At 43.1% G+C, this 18,559-nt stretch overlaps 1 protein-coding gene across 3 annotated transcripts in view; it reads left to right on the forward strand.

The window, feature by feature from the left end:
• The first annotated feature begins 37 nt into the window (after positions 1-37).
• LOC138968299 (protein YIPF5-like) overlaps positions 38-18,559 on the forward strand; it is a 167,599-nt gene continuing 149,077 nt past the window's right edge. For 2 of the 3 annotated variants that reach the window (XM_070340859.1, XM_070340861.1), the window contains exons 1-4: positions 38-127; positions 8,209-8,346; positions 10,756-10,931; positions 15,942-15,976. In XM_070340859.1, coding sequence (XP_070196960.1) covers positions 8,228-8,346; positions 10,756-10,931; positions 15,942-15,976 — 330 coding nt within the window. In that variant the 5' untranslated portion in view covers positions 38-127; positions 8,209-8,227. Of the gene's footprint in view, positions 128-6,402; positions 6,444-8,208; positions 8,347-10,755; positions 10,932-15,941; positions 15,977-18,559 lie in introns of all 3 variants that reach the window. The other variant, XM_070340860.1, reaches the window with a different exon arrangement.

An 18,559-nucleotide genomic window follows, 5' to 3' on the forward strand; every position in this document is an offset into this window, starting at 1 on the left:
TAACCGGAAAAGGAAGTTTCTGTTGCAAGGGGGGCTACTCTAAACAAAATTTGAAACTTGCTTCCTGTCCGAGTGTATTGTACTTTTCGATTACTTTTCTGCCAAGTTGGACCCCCTAAAAACAGAAGTAAGTGACTGAAAGTTTCAGGATTGTTAACATATTTTTGTTTCATTTTTTTGCACACAATTTTGTTGTATAGGCCTAGACAATGTAAAAGTCTTTGATGAATTAGTCTTTTAGTATTGTTATGATTTGTTTCAACGTCATCATTTCGGTCTTCTTATAGTTCTAAGAGTGAGACTGTTTGGGAAGCAGACTTTTGTTTCTCGCAGCAGTCATACTGGGTATAGCGGTTAAAGTAGGAGGGATGCAAAGAATAAATCATACAAGGGGAAGGGTTGGATGAAGCTGAATGCCAGTGCCAGTGAGCTTAGAGAAGAAAGCCCTGACTGTTTCAGTGTTTGTCCCTCATTCAGGTTTTACACTGTTTCTGTACCCTTTTCGGCTTAAATTGGTTCCCAAATGTTTTTCTGCTGCATATTTTTACTTTACGGTGACCTCCAAATGGAACATGTGTAAGAAATGTAGGTAATCTTGAACTTTAGCGTGTTCAATTCATAGCTCAGAATGCAGTGACATTCTTTACTTATTTTTGGTAAAAGTCCATGTAAGCAAGCCAAAGAACATTTGTCGGGAAATTAATTGACGGATTGAGCTTCAAACTTAAGCATAATTAATTAATTTGGTTGTTCAATCGACGAAAATGCACCGAAAATGGCATACGTTGTCAACCATGGGACATCATTTACACGAAAGAGTTGTCTCCCTTGTCCACTCATACGGATAATTCCTTCTTTGACCCATGTAAACGAAATGCATTCGTACAGTTCATTGGAGTTCATTCCGTAACTTCAAAGGGATCTAAAATCAAATGACTTGTTGCATGGGTGAAACTTTTCCGCCTCAGGGCGGAAATCCGCCAAATAAAATTGGTTAAATAAGGAATTCCTTATTTTGAAAATCTTAAAAAAAAAAAAAGTTGAAACAATTTTTTTTATTTATTTGGTTGTTTTTTTTGCCGGCGATCCGATCCGTATTTCTCCTAACACAGTGCCCGGACATCGCTGAGTCTTTGTTTCACTGGGCGCGCGAATTATCGGACTACAGCTTGGCATTTGTTACATTGTTTAGGCCAAAAAAAAAAATAGGTGTGGTTACGGTAACATAGCCAAAAAAAATAGGGTAGGTAGGTAGGCAATCACTTTTTTTTTTTTAAACTTTTTTTTCTAATGTGTACAAATTAAACCAGAGATACTTGCTACAGATCTCTGATTAAACCTTTACTTTACTTTATTTGGTGTTTAACGTCGTTTTCAACCACGAAGGTTATATATCGCGACGAGATTAAACCTACTTGACAGGGAAATAAGTGTGCGACTCGGGCGCTTTCGCTTGCATTGCGTTTTTTGCACTCGTTTTTTTGTTTTGACAAATGTAATAAAAAGTTATAGGATCGGCCCCTAAAAATAGGGTAGGTCGGGTTACCGTAACCACACCTATTTTTGAGTCACTTGAGAAAAAGTGACTCTATGTAATCGGTCAGTGTTAGTCTGTCCGGCCGGCCGTCCGGCCGTCCGGCCGTCCGTAGACACCACCTTAACGTTGGACTTTTCTCGGAAACTATCAAAGCGATCGGGCTCATATTTTGTTTAGTCGTGACCTCCAATGACCTCTACACTTTAACGATGGTTTTGTTGACCTTTGACCTTTTTCAAGGTCACAGGTCAGCGTCAAAGGAAAAATTAGACATTTTATATCTTTGACAAAGTTCATCGGATGTGATTGAAACTTTGTAGGATTATTCTTTACATCAAAGTATTTACATCTGTAGCCTTTTACGAACGTTATCAGAAAAACAAGGGAGATAACTAGCCTTTTCTGTTCGGCAACACACAACTTAACGTTGGGCTTTTCTCGGAAACTATAAAAGTGACCGGGCTCAAATTTTATGTGAACGTGACTCATTGTGTTGTGAATAGCAATTTCTTCCTGTCCATCTGATGCCTCATATAATATTCAGAACTGCGAAAGTGACTCGAGCGAGCGTTTGCTCTTCTTGTTTTTTTAGGCCTTAATGTTCAAATTTGTGTGTTTGATATCAATCAATCAATATGAAGCTTATATAGCGCGTATTCCGTGGGTACAGTTCTAAGCGCTTGTCGAAGAGTTGTCAACACAGGACTAACAAAGAAACTAACATCTACAGACGGACACGAACTCTATCACACACTAGCAAACCCTGATAAACATACAACAAACAACTGTTTAACAACAATGTACACATCAATAGCTAGGTCCAAACAAAATAATATTAAGCACAAAGAAAACACCTCTCACAGAGCACAGCACAAGAATGTCTTTTGGGGCACAACACATCACGTCGAACATGAAAGTCGCAGCCAGCTACGGGAAGAACTGAGTCTTCAACCTACTCTTGAACGCGTCAAGAGAGGGGCTCTGGCGAAGCTCAAGCGGCAGGGAGTTCCGGGCGGAGGGGCCCGCGGAGGGGAATGCACGCTGACCAGCAGATGCGAGTTTCGAGCGAGGAATGTGAAGGCGGAGTGGGTCAGCAGCAGAACGAAGGGGACGGTCGGAGGGCTGGGTGTACAGGTCCAGGGAGGATTGAAGGTACTCGGGAGCAGAGTCGTTGAGACACTTGTAGACCAGAGTGGACAGTTTGTAGGAGATTCGGGTGTTGACAGGGAGCCAGTGCAAGGAGCGAAGTAGGGGGGTGATGTGGTCTCGCTTCGTCTTCCTCAACGTCAGCAGACCTGTTTACCCTTACGATTTTGGCATAATTTATTACGATTTTCTGCAAAAAATACGCCATTCCGCTATCCGTGTCAAGACTACGATTTTCATAAATAAAAAAAATGTAAAAATTCTTTTTTTTTTTTTTTTAATTTTTTTTTATCAATTCACATGTTTGGCATTGTTTTTTCAATGGCAAAATGGGGTGAAAAAGCACAGGACTGACCAGAGATCATGTCTGTCTGATAAGACGCTGGAGAGCCTTATTCTAGTGGTGAAGTCTCGCCCTCACTCATTCGGCAAGCGCAAGACACACTGAAAAAGGCCTACTACGAGCAAAAGAAAAAGAATCAGTGATGCATGTGCTTTTGATGTGATCTTCGTTGAAATTATGATGACCACAAAAACTGACTGATGTGTTTTGTTTGTGAATGATGGATATATGTGCATGATTGCGTTTCGCAGACACAGTTGTCATATGCGTTGTAATTGGCGACGAATGCTGGATGATTACTATTTTTGTGCCAGGATTACTATTTTTGGGGCTGGGCATTACTCCAAAACACTTATGGGGGTAAACAGGTCTGCGTCAGCCTGGCAGCAGCGTTCTGGACTCGTTGTAGGCCATGAATGGATGAGGCGGGGAGGCCAGCCAGAAGGGAGTTGCAGTAGTCCAGACGACTGAAGATGAGGGAGACAACCAGCTTGACACAGGCGTCGTGGGTGAGGTAGCGACGGATGATATACCAGGATAGGCCTACTTTTACCCTTAATAATAATAGCCTGATTTTTGGCTCACGAAGTGTAGCCTATGCGATCGTAACTTTGTCTGTCTGTGCGTTTGTGCGTGTGTGTGTGTGTGTGTTTGTGCGTGTGTATGTCTGTGGTAGAAACTTTAACATTTCCGAGTCTATGTGTGAGTGGTTATCCAAGACTATGGATAAAGCTCGCATAAGATTACGTCACGGTCAAAAGTGTTTGACGTCAATTAATGCATCATGACGGCATGCCTCCCTGTAGTCTTTCTCTCTCGCGTGGTGTGTGTGGTCTCGGTCATTGTTATTTTGAGCGGGCCGAGACTATTTGGCAGTCGTGTCCCTGTAAGTAGGCTACATGCAGACAGACAGATCTAGATCTAGTGTCTCTCTTTCTTGCACAGTGTCACCTAAGCTTACTGTGTGTGTGGGTGTGTATGTGTGACGGAGTGATTGAGTTTGTGTTACTGTTTGTCTATTTCTTACGTGAGCCTTGAAGGCTTCGCCTCTTGTTTGTTTTCTTCTGGGGGGCTTTGCCCCCTGGGCCCCCTATGCGGGGCGTTTCCCCTGCACCCCACCAGGGCCTGAGCGGCCCCCGGACCCCGGCCTCATTTTCCTTATTTTCAATTCTGATCAGTTTCACCCATGTTGTTATGATTACAAGTGCAGGTTCTACAAATTTGGAGACTTAAAGGCTGACATATAGTCCTATTTAATCAGTTTAATTACTTCCAGGGCTTTTCCCATCTTTGCGGGGATGTATAAATTAAGCTTCCTGCAAAGTTTTAGGTTTGAAGTCCTTACGAATTACGAGAAATAATTAATTCTTTATTGCTATGTTTAGCAACAGTTCTCCAGGACTTGGGCTATTTTTAGACCGTCAACACAGACAGTACAGCTTTGTCAATCCTCGCGTGAAGGAAATCGCTCACCTTCCACGTGCAAAACTGACGTAGTGATATTGACACGCCAGATTAGCGCGGGAGCGTATTGTGCTAAGCAGGAAAGCGCGCTTTTCTGTATTCTTGTTAACTTCGCAATTTCCGGAAAGCATCCACTTTCACTTTGAGACTGTTCTGTTTACATTCGACACTATCAACACCACTTTGCAAGCATTGGCGAATGACAAGAACACCACTTTGCAATACTGAAATAATTTTTTCTGTGTTCGAAAGCTACAGCCAATCGTTATTATATCCCCTTAGGTACAGTTTTATAACATTATTGGCACATGTAAACAATATGAATTAATTAATGAACGTAATATATGGCAGCCTTTAAATGCCTCTGAATTCTGAGCTATGAATTTCAATCAATCAATCAATCAATGAGTCTTATATCGCGCATATTCCGTGGGTACAGTTCTAGGCGCTCTGCAGTGATGCCGTGTGAGATGAAATTTTATACGGCCAGTAGATTGCAGCCATTTCGGCGCATATTTACCTTTCACGGCCTATTATTCCAAGTCACACGGGTATAGGTAGACAATTATTAACTGTGCCTAAGCAATTTTGCCAGGAAAGACCTTTTTGTCAATCGTGGGATCTTTAACGTGCACACCCAATGTAGTGTACACGGGGGGAGGTTCGGACACCGAATTTAACACGCTAAAGTTCAAGATTACTGATGGGATGTGAACTCACAATGGGGCCGATGTATATGGTCCCAAAGTAAACTCATCAATCATTTTTGACTCACATGCGAAGCAAAAGTGAGTCTATGTACTCACCCGAGTCGTCCGTCCGTCCGTCCCGCCGTCCGTCCGGAAAACTTTAACGTTGGATATTTCTTGGACACTATTAAGTCTATCAACACCTGATGTGGCCTGATGGTGTATGGTTACAAGATCTCAAAAAACATGTGCGGCAACTTGACCTCACTTCAAGTTCAAGGTCACAGGGGCCGTAATTGTTGTCTTAAAAACGACCATTTTTCACATTTTCGCATTTTTTTCTGAAGTTATCGAGAATGGCAACCTTAGCTATGTATGCTATACAGGGCAATGTACGCCCTATCTTTGGACACCAGTTTGGTTGACCTTGCTTCAAGGTCAAGGTCGCAAGGGTCCTTTAAAGTTGGATTGTATACATAGTTTGAAGTGACCTTGACCTTGAACTATGGAAGGTAACTCTTCCAAATCTACATATGTGTGAGGGAAATACATTATACTTACAAAAGTGAGTCTATATACTCACCGACATTGTCCGCCTGTCCTTCCGGGCGTCCGGGCGTCCGTCCCCCCCGTCCGTCTGTGAAACCTTTAACATTGTATATTTCTTGGACACTAGTATTAAGTCTATCAACACCAATTGTGGCCTGATGGTGTATGGTTACAAGATCTTCAGAAACATGTTTGGCAACTTGACCTCACTTCAAGGTCAAGGTCACAGGGTCCTTCAAAGTTGAAATGTATATATTTTGAAGTGACCTTGACCTTGAACTATTGAAAATAACTCTTCCAAAACTACATTTGTGTGAGGGACTGAATAAATATTGTTTTTCTCAGTTTAAAATTATTCTGAAAGAAAGATCAAGGTCTGTTCAGCATGTGAGTCGTGTGGGCTTTGCCCTTCTTGTTTCTGTATTAGTATAAAAGATTTATGAGGTTTTTTTGTTCAAAGGTAAGAAGAAGGGAAGAGGGTTTACATTTTTGTTGCTATCCTGGAAAAACAATATGGTTTGACTTTGAGATATGCAGTACTCTGAGTTGAACTCTTACTGGTTCCAATGACCAGCCTACCTTTTTTTCTGGATAGTTTTCATCATACAAGTTTGTGTACCAGTTTAAAAAAATACTAGCGCCATCACTGTTCATACATTATTATCATTCCACAGAACACTCAGGTGGTGGTCTGGGACACACTTGCTTCATCAAGGTGCGCTTTTGTTTGTTTTCTTTATAAATTAAAAAAAAACAAGTCGCGTAAGGCGAAAATACAACATTTAGTCAAGTAGCTGTCGAACTCACAGAATGAAACTGAACGCAATGCCATTTTTCAGCAAGACCGTATACTCGTAGCATCGTCAGTCCACCGCTCATGGCAAAGGCAGTGAAATTGACAAGAAGAGCGGGGTAGTAGTTGCGCTAAGAAGGATAGCACGCTTTTCTGTACCTCTCTTTGTTTTAACTTTCTGAGCGTGTTTTTAATCCAAACATATCATATCTATATGTTTTTGGAATCAAGAACCGACAAGGAATAAGATGAAAGTGTTTTTAAATTGATTTCGACAATTTAATTTTGATAATAATTTTTATATATTTAATTTTCAGAGCTTGTTTTTAATCCAAATATAACATATTTATATGTTTTTGGAATCAGAAAATGATGGAGAATAACGTAAATTTGGATCGTTTTATAAATTTTTATTTTTTTTTTTACAATTTTCAGATTTTTAATGACCAAAGTCATTAATTAATTTTTAAGCCGCCAAGCTGAAATGCAATACCGAAGTCCGGGCTTCGTCGAAGATTACTTGACCAAAATTTCAACCAATTTGGTTGAAAAATGAGGGCGTGACAGTGCCGCCTCAACTTTCACGAAAAGCCGGATATGACGTCATGAAAGACATTTATCAAAAAAATGAAAAAAACGTTCGGGGATTTCATACCCAGGAACTCTCATGTCAAATTTCATAAAGATCGGTCCAGTAGTTTAGTCTGAATCGCTCTACACACACACACACACACACACACACACACGCACATACACCACGACCCTCGTCTCGATTCCCCCCTCTACGTTAAAACATTTAGTCAAAACTTGACTAAATGTAACAAGTCGCGTAAGGCGAAAATACAATATTTAGTCAAGTAGCTGTCGAACTCACAGAATGAAACTGAACGCAATGCAACGCAGCAAGACCGTATACTCGTAGTCCACCGCTCACGGCATAGGCAGTGAAATTGACAAGAAGAGCGGGGTAGTAGTTGCGCTAAGAAGGATAGCACGCTTTTCTGTACCTCTCTTTGTTTTAACTTTCTGAGCGTGTTTTTAATCCAAACATATCATATCTATATGTTTTTGGAATCAGGAACCGACAAGGAATAAGATGAAAGTGTTTTTAAATTGATTTCGACAATTTAATTTTGATAATAATTGTTATATATTTAATTTTCAGAGCTTGTTTTTAATCTGAATATAACATATTTATATGTTTTTGGAATCAGCAAATGATGGAGAATAAGATAAACGTAAATTTGAATCGTTTTATAAATTTTTATTTTTTTTTACAATTTTCAGATTTTTAATGACCAAAGTCATTAATTAATTTTTAAGCCACCAAGCTGAAATGCAATACCGAAGTCCGGGCTTCGTCGAAGATTACTTGACCAAAATTTCAACCAATTTGGTTGAAAAATGAGGGCGTGACAGTGCCGCCTCAACTTTCACGAAAAGCCGGATATGACGTCATCAAAGACATTTATCAAAAAAATGAAAAAAACGTTCGGGGATTTCATACCCAGGAACTCTCATGTCAAATTTCATAAAGATCGGTCCAGTAGTTTAGTCTGAATCGCTCTACACACACACACACACACACACACACGCACATACACCATACCCTCGATGTTAAAATATTTAGTCAAAACTTGACTAAATATAACAAAAAACGAACAAAGCTCTTTTGTTGTCTTTGCAGCACTACTACCCAGAACACCATGTCAGGCTTCAACCAAGAGGATGGGTTTTTCCAGTCTGGTTACCCTGACAACCAGCAAGGCCAAGCGCCGCAGTACGGTGGATACGAGTACAGCGGTCAGCAGTTTGGACAAGAACCGTAAGTGGTCTCAAGCGGTCTCAAGTGCACTGGACAGGTGGGCTGAGGTGCACTGAGCAAAACTGGGTCCCACCCGACTGGCAGGTAACCAGGGTTGGGGTGCACGAAGCAAAACTGGGTCCCACCCGACTGGCAGGTAACCAGGGCTGAGGTGCACGGAGCAAAACTGGGTCCCACCCGACTGGCAGGTAACCAGGGTTGAGGTGCACGAAGCAAAACTGGGTCCCACCCGACTGGCAGGTAACCAGTGCTGAGGTGCACTGAGCAAAACTGGGTCCCACCTGCCTGGCATGTAACCAGGGTTGGGGTGCACGAAGCAAAACTGGGTCCCACCCGACTGGCAGGTAACCAGTGCTGAGGTGCACTGAGCAAAACTGGGTCCCACCTGCCTGGCATGTAACCAGGGTTGGGGTGCACGAAGCAAAACTGGGTCCCACCCGACTGGCAGGTAACCAGGGCTGAGGTGCACGGAGCAAAACTGGGTCCCACCCGACTGGCAGGTAACCAGAGCTGAGGTGCACGGAGCAAAACTGGGTCCCACCCGACTGGCAGGTAACCAGGGCTGAGGTGCACGGAGCAAAACTGGGTCCCACCCGACTGGCAGGTAACCAGGGTTGAGGTGCACGAAGCAAAACTGGGTCCCACCCGACTGGCAGGTAACCAGTGCTGAGGTGCACTGAGCAAAACTGGGTCCCACCTGCCTGGCATGTAACCAGGGTTGGGGTGCACGAAGCAAAACTGGGTCCCACCCGACTGGCAGGTAACCAGTGCTGAGGTGCACTGAGCAAAACTGGGTCCCACCTGCCTGGCATGTAACCAGGGTTGGGGTGCACGAAGCAAAACTGGGTCCCACCCGACTGGCAGGTAACCAGAGCTGAGGTGCACGGAGCAAAACTGGGTCCCACCCGACTGGCAGGTAACCAGGGCTGAGGTGCACGGAAATTTACCAACTGGTCGGGAGCCAGCCGCGGTGTTGGATTGGTTGAAAATGAGATTTGTTGTGATTTCAACGAATCAGATCCCGCGGTTTGTACTCTCCCGTATGGGTGGCACCCACTTTGGTTCATGCACCTCTAGTGCCTCATACCTCTAGTGCCTCATACCTCTAGTGCCTCATACCTCTAGTGCTCAGCCTCTTAATCGGAAGGTCGAGGGTTCGAATCCCGGCTGCGGCTGCTTGGTGGGTTAAGTGTGGAGATTTTTCCGATCTTCGAGGTTAACTTATGTGCAGACCTGCTAGTGCCTTATCCCCCTTCGTGTGTACACGCAAGCACAACACCGAGTGCGCACGGAACAGATCCTGTTGTTCATGTCAGAGTTCGGTGGGTTATAGAAACACGAAAATACCCACCATGCTTCCTCCGAAACCGGCGTATGGCTGCCTTAATGGCGGGGTAAAAACGGTCATACATGTCAAATTCCACTCGTGCAAAAACACGTGTGTACGTGGGAGTTTCAGCCCATGAACGCAGAAGAAGAAGAAGAAGAAGAAGAAAAATAGTAACATTTACCAAAACAAGTCTTTGCTGGGGTGGCTCTTGTGGGCAGTTTTTGACTGACTGAAGGCCATGTCAGACGCACAACACAAAGTATTCTTTCAAAATAAACACCAAACAGCGTGTTTTCCGTGTGACATCCCCAAAAACGCGTTTCAGAATACCCTGTTTCGTGTTTTCCCATCGTGTTTTGGGTTTTAGAGCATGCTTTAAAATCTGAAAACACGGTTTGGTAGTCAGCTAATGAACGCGGACGATCAACTCACGTTACTCGGTTTCCGGCACCACGCCGAGATAGAAAAAAATGTCCGACTCAGATGTGGTACCAATTCAGGGTAGTATCGGACCCATGCATCCTAACTAGAGTCTATGGAGCCTGTCACGATTGAAGAGAGGCAATAATATCAGTGGGCGCTGCCAGCCGTGTTGTTTACAAACCCAAACACAGTGCGGCAGCTGGACGGGTCAAGCTGACACTGACCGTATCAGTGGGCACTGCCAGCCCGGCGTGTTAACCCGAACACAGGGCGGTAGCTGGACGGGTCAAGCTGACACTGACTGATATTTTTGTGAAAACACGCAGCGCGCTCCATCTGTGTGTTTCGCGTGTGACGTCCCCGCTTTAAAAACATGTGTTTCCCCGACGTTTTGAGATGGAGTTTTTGTCGAAAACATTGTTTAGTGTTGTGCGTCTGTCATCGCCTTTACTGACTAGTTGTTTTTTACGTCTTTTTATGACCGATTTATGACAGGTGATTACATTAGGGCAGGTTCGACTGTAGATTGTATTATATTTGTTTATGTTTGCAGGCTTAAAAGGGGGGTTCCACTGTATCCTAATATATTTGTTTATGTTTGCAGGCTTAAAAGGGGGGTTCCACTGTATCCTAATATATTTGTTCTGTGTTTGCAGGCAGTTTGGGCAGTTTGACTACACCCAACAGGGGGGCTACGACTACGCCCAGGGCGGGCAGGTTTATGCGGGGGAGCAGTACACAGGGTCCATCATGACTCCGGCCACACCCTATGTCGGCCCTCAAGACACTCAAGGAGGAGACAACTATGAAGATGAGCCTCCGCTTATGGAAGGTGTGTATGTGTATTAAGGCCCCAAAATAATACAGTCAATCCTGTCTATAACGAGGACCTTAGGGACCAACGTGAAGCGGTCGTTTTAGACAGGTGGTCGCTAAAGAAAGGTAAATTATACAGAAAAAATACTTGGCGCTCATAACCGAGAGGTGGTCGCCAGAGCAGGTTCGACTGTATGTTTGTGTCCGATGACAGGGACCCAAATAATAGGGTCAGTAGGTCACTTACGTTTGTTTTTGATTGAAGTTTAAACAAAATTGACATTGGCACATGCAGCTTTTTATTGCCATTGGCCAGAAATCATGCGAGCTGTGCCCCGTGGATCTAGGAGAAGAGTTATTTTCCTTTTTGAGTCTGCAGAATTGAGTTTTGTCGTTAACATTAGTTTTTTTGAAGGGTAAAAAATGTCGGGAGAAAAAATTGATAGATTATCACAAGAGCAATAAACTGCCCCTGAAAATGATTGCAGCAGTGAACAGAAACGTTTTACCTGAGATGATCGCTATGCTAGAAATGCTTCAGTTCCAGGGTGAAAGAATATCTAAAGAGAAGGTTTGATATGTAGTTTCTAAATCATTGTATAGGGATGCAACTCTGTAAATGTGTGGAATTTGTGTTCTAATCTGGAGTTCTTTCCCTTTGATAAGGTGTAACTCGTCACATCTTCAGTTTGGTATTCTTTTTCGCGGTTATTTCCCCTGCACTGTTCGTTGTTATGTTCTCTGCAAATAACTGATCTCCACGCTCCTTTTTTGGAGTGCGCACGCACGCACGCTACGCACGCATGCACGCACGCACGCACACACGAACGTACGCACACACGCACACACACACACACATACACACAAAAACACACACACATACTGATATGTTTTTTGTTTATAGTTACGTTGGTGATTGATTTGTGGTTTAAAAATACCAGATTTGAAAGTGTTTCAACTGTTTGCTTTATTTCCTATATGAAAAACTGGTGTTCATTGCTATTTATTTCAGTTGGTGATGTTTTTATTATTTTATACTAGCAGTTAAGCCCGGCTTCGCCCGGGAGTAAGCGGAGCCCTGTAGCAATTTAAGACGCTCGCTATCCCATTATCATTAGCTTTACCTCCTTTGTTTGGATACAAAAAAAGAGTTATCTCCCTAAATTACCTTCTAGAAATTTCCGGAACTTAGTTAATTTTTCTTTCTTCATTTCTTCCCCTCATAGGAGCAATAGCGAGTCTCTAATATCACTGGCATAATGTGCTTGCTACAGGTGAACAGTAGGCACTGAACTGGTCTTGCACCATATAGGCTGTATTCAATAAATGGGAGGTCCATAATCTGAGAAAGGAAACAATGAATCAAGAAACTAAAACCCAGGTGCACATCTGCGGCACCTAGGGAGTGTACGTGCACACTATCTTGTTCCTGCCTCTTGCCATCTCAGAGGTATGGCGACCACAGACAAAAAAGAGTTATCTCCCTTACCTTCTAGAAATTTCCGGAACTGTCCAGTTAATTTTTCATTCTTCATTTCTTCCCCTCATAGGAGCAACAGCGAGTCTCTAATATCACTGGCATGATGTGCTTGCTACAGGTGAACAGTAGGCACTGAACTGGTCTTGCACCATATAGGCTGTATTCAATAAATGGGAGGTCCATAATCTGAGAAAGGAAACAATGAATCAAGAAACTAAAACCCAGGTGCACATCTGCGGCACCTAGGGAGTGTACGTGCACACTATCTTGTTCCTGCCTCTTGCCATCTCAGAGGTATGGCGACCACAGACAAAAAAGAGTTATCTCCCTTACCTTCTAGAAATTTCCGGAACTGTCCAGTTAATTTTTCATTCTTCATTTCTTCCCCTCATAGGAGCAATAGCAAGTCTCTAATATCACTGGCATGATGTGCTTGCTACAGGTGAACAGTTATCTCCCTTACCTTCTAGAAATTTCCGGAATTGTCCAGTTAATTTTTCATTCTTCATTTCTTCCCCTCATAGGAGCAACAGCGAGTCTCTAATATCACTGGCATGATGTGCTTGCTACATGTGAACAGTAGGCACTGAACTGGTCTTGCACGATATAGGCTGTATTCAATAAATGGGAGGTCCATATTCTGAGAAAGGAAACAGTGAATCAAGAAACTAAAACCCAGGTGCACATCTGCGGCACCTAGGGAGTGTACGTGCACACTATCTTGTTCCTGCCTCTTGCCATCTCAGAGGTATGGCGACCACAGACAGACAGACAGACAGACAGACAGACACTCTCTTTTATTATATGTACTAGTAGTCAGGCCCGGCTTCGCCCGGGTGTTTCTGACCTCTCCTCTCTCACAAACCTCTAGAATCTTATTCCAATGTGGATAAAAAAAAAATTTAAGTGTGAGTTCATACATTTGGATTTATAGGCAAGGCAAGTTTGTATTTCGTTCAACGTGTTCTCCGTGATTGGTGTACCCCTTCTCACACCCACTTTAGTTGCGGTCTGATCAAACCACGCATACGTCATGAGTGAGGGCGTCATACTGTATTGAACAGGGGAGAGAAGTCTGTAAATTCACGTGATCTCTCCCTGAGGCGATCGTTTCGTAAACAGTGTCTGGAAAATTCGAGAGTATTATGTGCGATGATTGGAAAGGGGGGGGGGGGGGGGGGGTGTTGGGAGTGTGTGTGTGGGGGGTGATAGCGGGGGGGGGGGGGGGGGGGGCAGCCCTTGAGAATGACACGGTATACTGGTTTGATAATAGTTACCTCCCTTCCATGGGTGACAAAGCATGACTTACCTCTCTTGCACTATATAGCCTGTATTCATTAATGGGGAGGGTCATTATCCGAGGAAGGAAACAATGTCTCGAGAAACTAAAACCCAGGTGCATATCTGTGGGTTCAGGGCAGTGTGCATGCACACTTTATTGTTCCTACCTTTTGCCATCTCTGAGGTATGGCGACCACAGACACACAAACACACACACTTACATCCATTCTTATATAGCCCGGCTTCGCGAGTTACCTCCATTCCGTGAATAACAAAGAAAGAGTTACCTCCCTTTAATTCTAGAACCTTCCTAAAAATTCTAGCTCATTGCTAAATCAGTTACTACCACCAACATCATTTTACCGTTTATTGTACTCCGGAATATGACGTGAACCTGCTGAGGGATGCAGACGCGGCTTGTGCTTTGATGTGTTGTAGACGAAATGTAGCCGTTTTAGTAGACATGCAGTGATGACATCGAGATTGCTATAATTCTTTTTTCTTTTAGGAGGTAAGGAAGGGGTTGGTGTGGTGGTGATGGGGGATGATGGGGGTGCTGGGGATGGTGGTTGGGTTGGTGTTGATGATGTAGGGCTAGTGGGAGTGGTAGTTGTGGAGTCGGCGGTGGTGGTGGGAATGGGGGTGGTGGTGGTGGGAATGGGGGTGGTGGTGGTGGGGGGGTCGGATCTGGGGATTGAAAGGGGGGGGGGGGGGGGGGGGCAAGTTTACTTTTTTTTTTAGAAGAGCCAAGCCACAACTAAAAGTTTCTCTCTTCGGGGGGGGGGGGGGGGGGGGGGGAGGCGGAGGAGGATTGGAGGGCTGGCAGCGCAGCGGCATCGGCAGCGGCGGTTGTGGTCAGGTGCACATCTTAGAGTTATCTCCCTTACCTTCAAGAAATTTCCGGAACTGTCCAGTTAATTTTTCATTCTTCATTTCTTCCCCTCATAGGAGCAATAGCGAGTCTCTAATATCACTGGCATGATCTGTCTATGTCTGTCTGTGTGCGTCTCTCAAACACACACACACACACACACACACACACACACACACACACACACACACACACACACACGCAGGTAATAAAACATTCTGAGTTCGGTTCAAAAGTGTATGTTTAAAAAGAAAATTTATTAAGTGATGTAAAGAGAAGCATTTATACGCAGACATTCACACGCACATACCGTGGCTGACACGCATGTAGACGTACAAATACACATTCACACACAGTCATCGTGGCTGAGATGCCTGGCCGCAGGTACACACACTTATTAGAAAGAATCCACAATTTGTACGTAAGAGTTTAAAACGCTTAAATGCATGCATTGACAGTCAAAATACATATTCAAAATATATAGATGGATAAAAATAGAACCAATTAATTTAACACATGTATACACAGATATTCACACACACTCACCGTGGCTGAGATGCATGGACGCAGGTACACAGTCATTAGAAAGAATAAAATGGCAGAAATGGATGTATTCTCAGTCAAGCCGGCTTCGCCCGGGAGTAAGCGGAGCCCTGTAGCAATTTAAGACGCTCGCTATCCCATTATCATTAGCTTTATACCTCCTTTGTTTGGATACAAAAAAAGAGTTATCTCCCTTACCTTCTAGAAATTTCCGGAACTGTCCAGCCCGGCTTCGGCCGGGAGTAAGCGGAGCCCTGTAGCAATCGCTATCCCATTATCATTAGCTTTACCTCCTTTGTTTGGATACAAAAAAAGAGTTATCTCCCTTACCTTCTAGAAATTTCCGGAACTGTCCAGTTAATTTTTCATTCTTCATTTCTTCCCCTCATAGGAGCAATAGCGAGTCTCTAATATCACTGGCATGATGTGCTTGCTACAGGTGAACAGTAGGCACTGAACTGGTCTTGCACCATATAGGCTGTATTCAATAAATGGGAGGTCCATAATCTGAGAAAGGAAACAATGAATCAAGAAACTAAAACCCAGGTGCACATCTGCGGCACCTAGGGAGTGTACGTGCACACTATCTTGTTCCTGCCTCTTGCCATCTCAGAGGTATGGCGACCACAGACAGACACACACACACAGACAGACAGACAGACACTCTCTTTTATTTATATGTATAGATAGATAGATTTGTGTGTTGGTAATTCTGAATGTGTGCATATGTCACCTTTGTAAGTGAATGCTGTTGCATGTTTTGTACATTCAAATGCCATTTTCAGTTCAAGAGTTCATGGTATCAGACCACAGTTTTCAAGCAATGAATCTTTTTTTTTTTATCCATGCAGAGCTTGGAATCAACTTTGACCATATCACACAGAAGGTAAGTCCTTTTGTTTCCATCTCTTGGTTGTGGCTTTCCTCCATTTTGGCTGAAGCTTGAGCAGATTTCAACTGGAGTAGGATCCCTTTGTCCTTGAATATCAAACATGTTGGCTCTGATTGTAAATAGTTTTTACATCATACAGGCATGGGAATTGTCCGCCAAACGGCGGATTTCTGCCGAATTTTTTTTTGTTCCGCCGAAAAAGCAAAAGTGTCCGCCAAAAAAATAAAGGGGGGAGGCACACAAAAAAAGCACCGGTTACTTTTGCCTTTGCGCAAAAGTCCGTGAAAACTTTCCGTACTTTGTTCACGCACTGCTACCGCCCGCCTCAGTTACTTGAACTTTTATGTTTGAAAGTAAACCAGATTGCACAGATTGTGTTACAAGTTACATTTTCCTGTTTGTCTCAACAGAACAATTTTTTTAACAAATTTAAACCATATAATACATGTATATATTTTTTTCTTCAAAAAAGCAAAAATTGGTACTAAAAACTCTGATTCTAAAAACAGAATTTAATGGCAAACTTGGAGCTCAGACGACACCAGATTGCACCATCTGGGTTCTTTGGAGAATTTTTTTTTCGGGGGGGCATGCCCCCGGACCCCCCTAGTGTGACGCTTCACGTCTTCAGTTATAAATGTTCAGCCTTTTTTACAATTTTTAATTCCCATGCCTGATCATAGCCTTCAGGTTTTTAACTTTTTCAAATCTTATCTGACACATGCCATTGGGGCTTTCTACCTGCCCCTATTCCACCCTATCAGCAAAAAGCAAACACATTGAAATTTCGGTGATTGATTCTTCTAACATTAAACAAAGAAGAAAAAAAAACAGAAAAAAACAGCAACTACAACCCAATAAATAAATGACAGAAATGAGTAAGTTGAGGTTTTGCTCAGCTTCTGCATGTTTGTTGTTGTCAGATTTATCCAAGGAGTGCATTGAGAGAGACTGTGGAGTGTGCCAAGGTGTGTTTTTGAACACTGGAGAGTACATGTTTTGTTTTAGTGTGTGTGTGTGTATGTGTGTGTGTGTGTGTGTGTGTGTGTGTGTGTGTGTTTGTACTGTGCATAATGGTGGATGGTTGCTGTTCAAGAATTCAATTGCATGAATTCAGATGTGAAATTAATCTTGGTAGCCAATATTTCAATCATGAGCTCTGATTTGTATACTTATTTACATTTATTTTTATTTTTTAAAGGAAACGGCTTCATATCGTTAAATTTTCACTGTGATTGCACACCCTGAACTGACTTAGTGTCATTGTTTGCCCCATTCTTTTAAAGGGGGGAAACTCATCCACAGCACCCAGACAGAGTTACTTCTGGACATTGTTTGTTGAAGTTTTGTATGAATCACTGTGTGATCGCCTGGCGTTGTCTCTATGAACGGCACAGCTCTGTTGTTAACATCTTCTGCAGTTACCTACTTTTGCGGATAAAGATTCCTGCCGTTGCAGTGTCGATGTCACCATTTGATATCTTTTGCCTGATCAGTAGGATTTGTCAGTTAAAAAAGTACATGTGAGGCAGTTAAACGAATAGTCTTCAATTTGTTACTTTAGGTGAAGAATATATGATGGTTTTTTTTCCGAAGAAGTTGTTACAAGTATCTCTTATACCAAAGAGTGTTTCTTCTTCTGTCACAAAGTTGCAAATGTGTTGCGTGGGCTGTGGGTACTCTGGATACTTACTACTTGCCTGTCTGGCTGTTTGTCATCTGTTTATGACGATTAAGACTTCAGTATGCTGGTGAAACACAGTGAAGCATATGCCTTGTAGACTCGGAGCTCTTATTACACACACAGGCACAAACACACTCACGCATGCATGCAAGAATGAGACAGTCAGTAAGACACAAGACACACACAAACACACACACGCAAACAAGAATGAGACAGTCAGTAAGACACAAGACACACACACAAACACACACACGCAAACACACACACACACACACACATGCATACAAGAATGAGACAGTCAGTAAGACACAAGACACACACACAAACACGCAAACACACACACACACACACACATGCATACAAGAATGAGACAGACAGTAAGACACAAGAAACAAACACAAACACACACACACAAACACACACACACACACACACACACACACACATGCATACAAGAATGAGACAGTCAGTAAGACACAAGACACACACACAAACACACACACGCAAACACACACACACACACACACACACATGCATACAAGCAAGAGACAGACAGAAAGACACAAGACACACACTAACACACACACAAGCAACCCACCTTTTCCGATCCGCCTTTTTCTGCTGATCAGTGAGAAGCAGTTACTTCACCTTGTACAAAATGTTTGGCACCGATGTATAATATTCTTTTAGAGTTTTTGAGTCACTTGAGAAAAAGTGACTCTATGTAATCGGTCAGTGTTAGTCTGTCCGGCCAACCGTCCGGCCGGCCGTCCGGCCGGCCGGCCGGCCGTCCGTAGACACCACCTTAACGTTGGACTTTTCTCGGAAACTATCAAAGCGATCGGGCTCATATTTTGTTTAGTCGTGACCTCCAATGACCTCTACACTTTAAC

This window comes from Littorina saxatilis, linkage group LG6 (assembly GCF_037325665.1).
Source record: "Littorina saxatilis isolate snail1 linkage group LG6, US_GU_Lsax_2.0, whole genome shotgun sequence".
NCBI lineage: Eukaryota > Metazoa > Mollusca > Gastropoda > Littorinimorpha > Littorinidae > Littorina > Littorina saxatilis.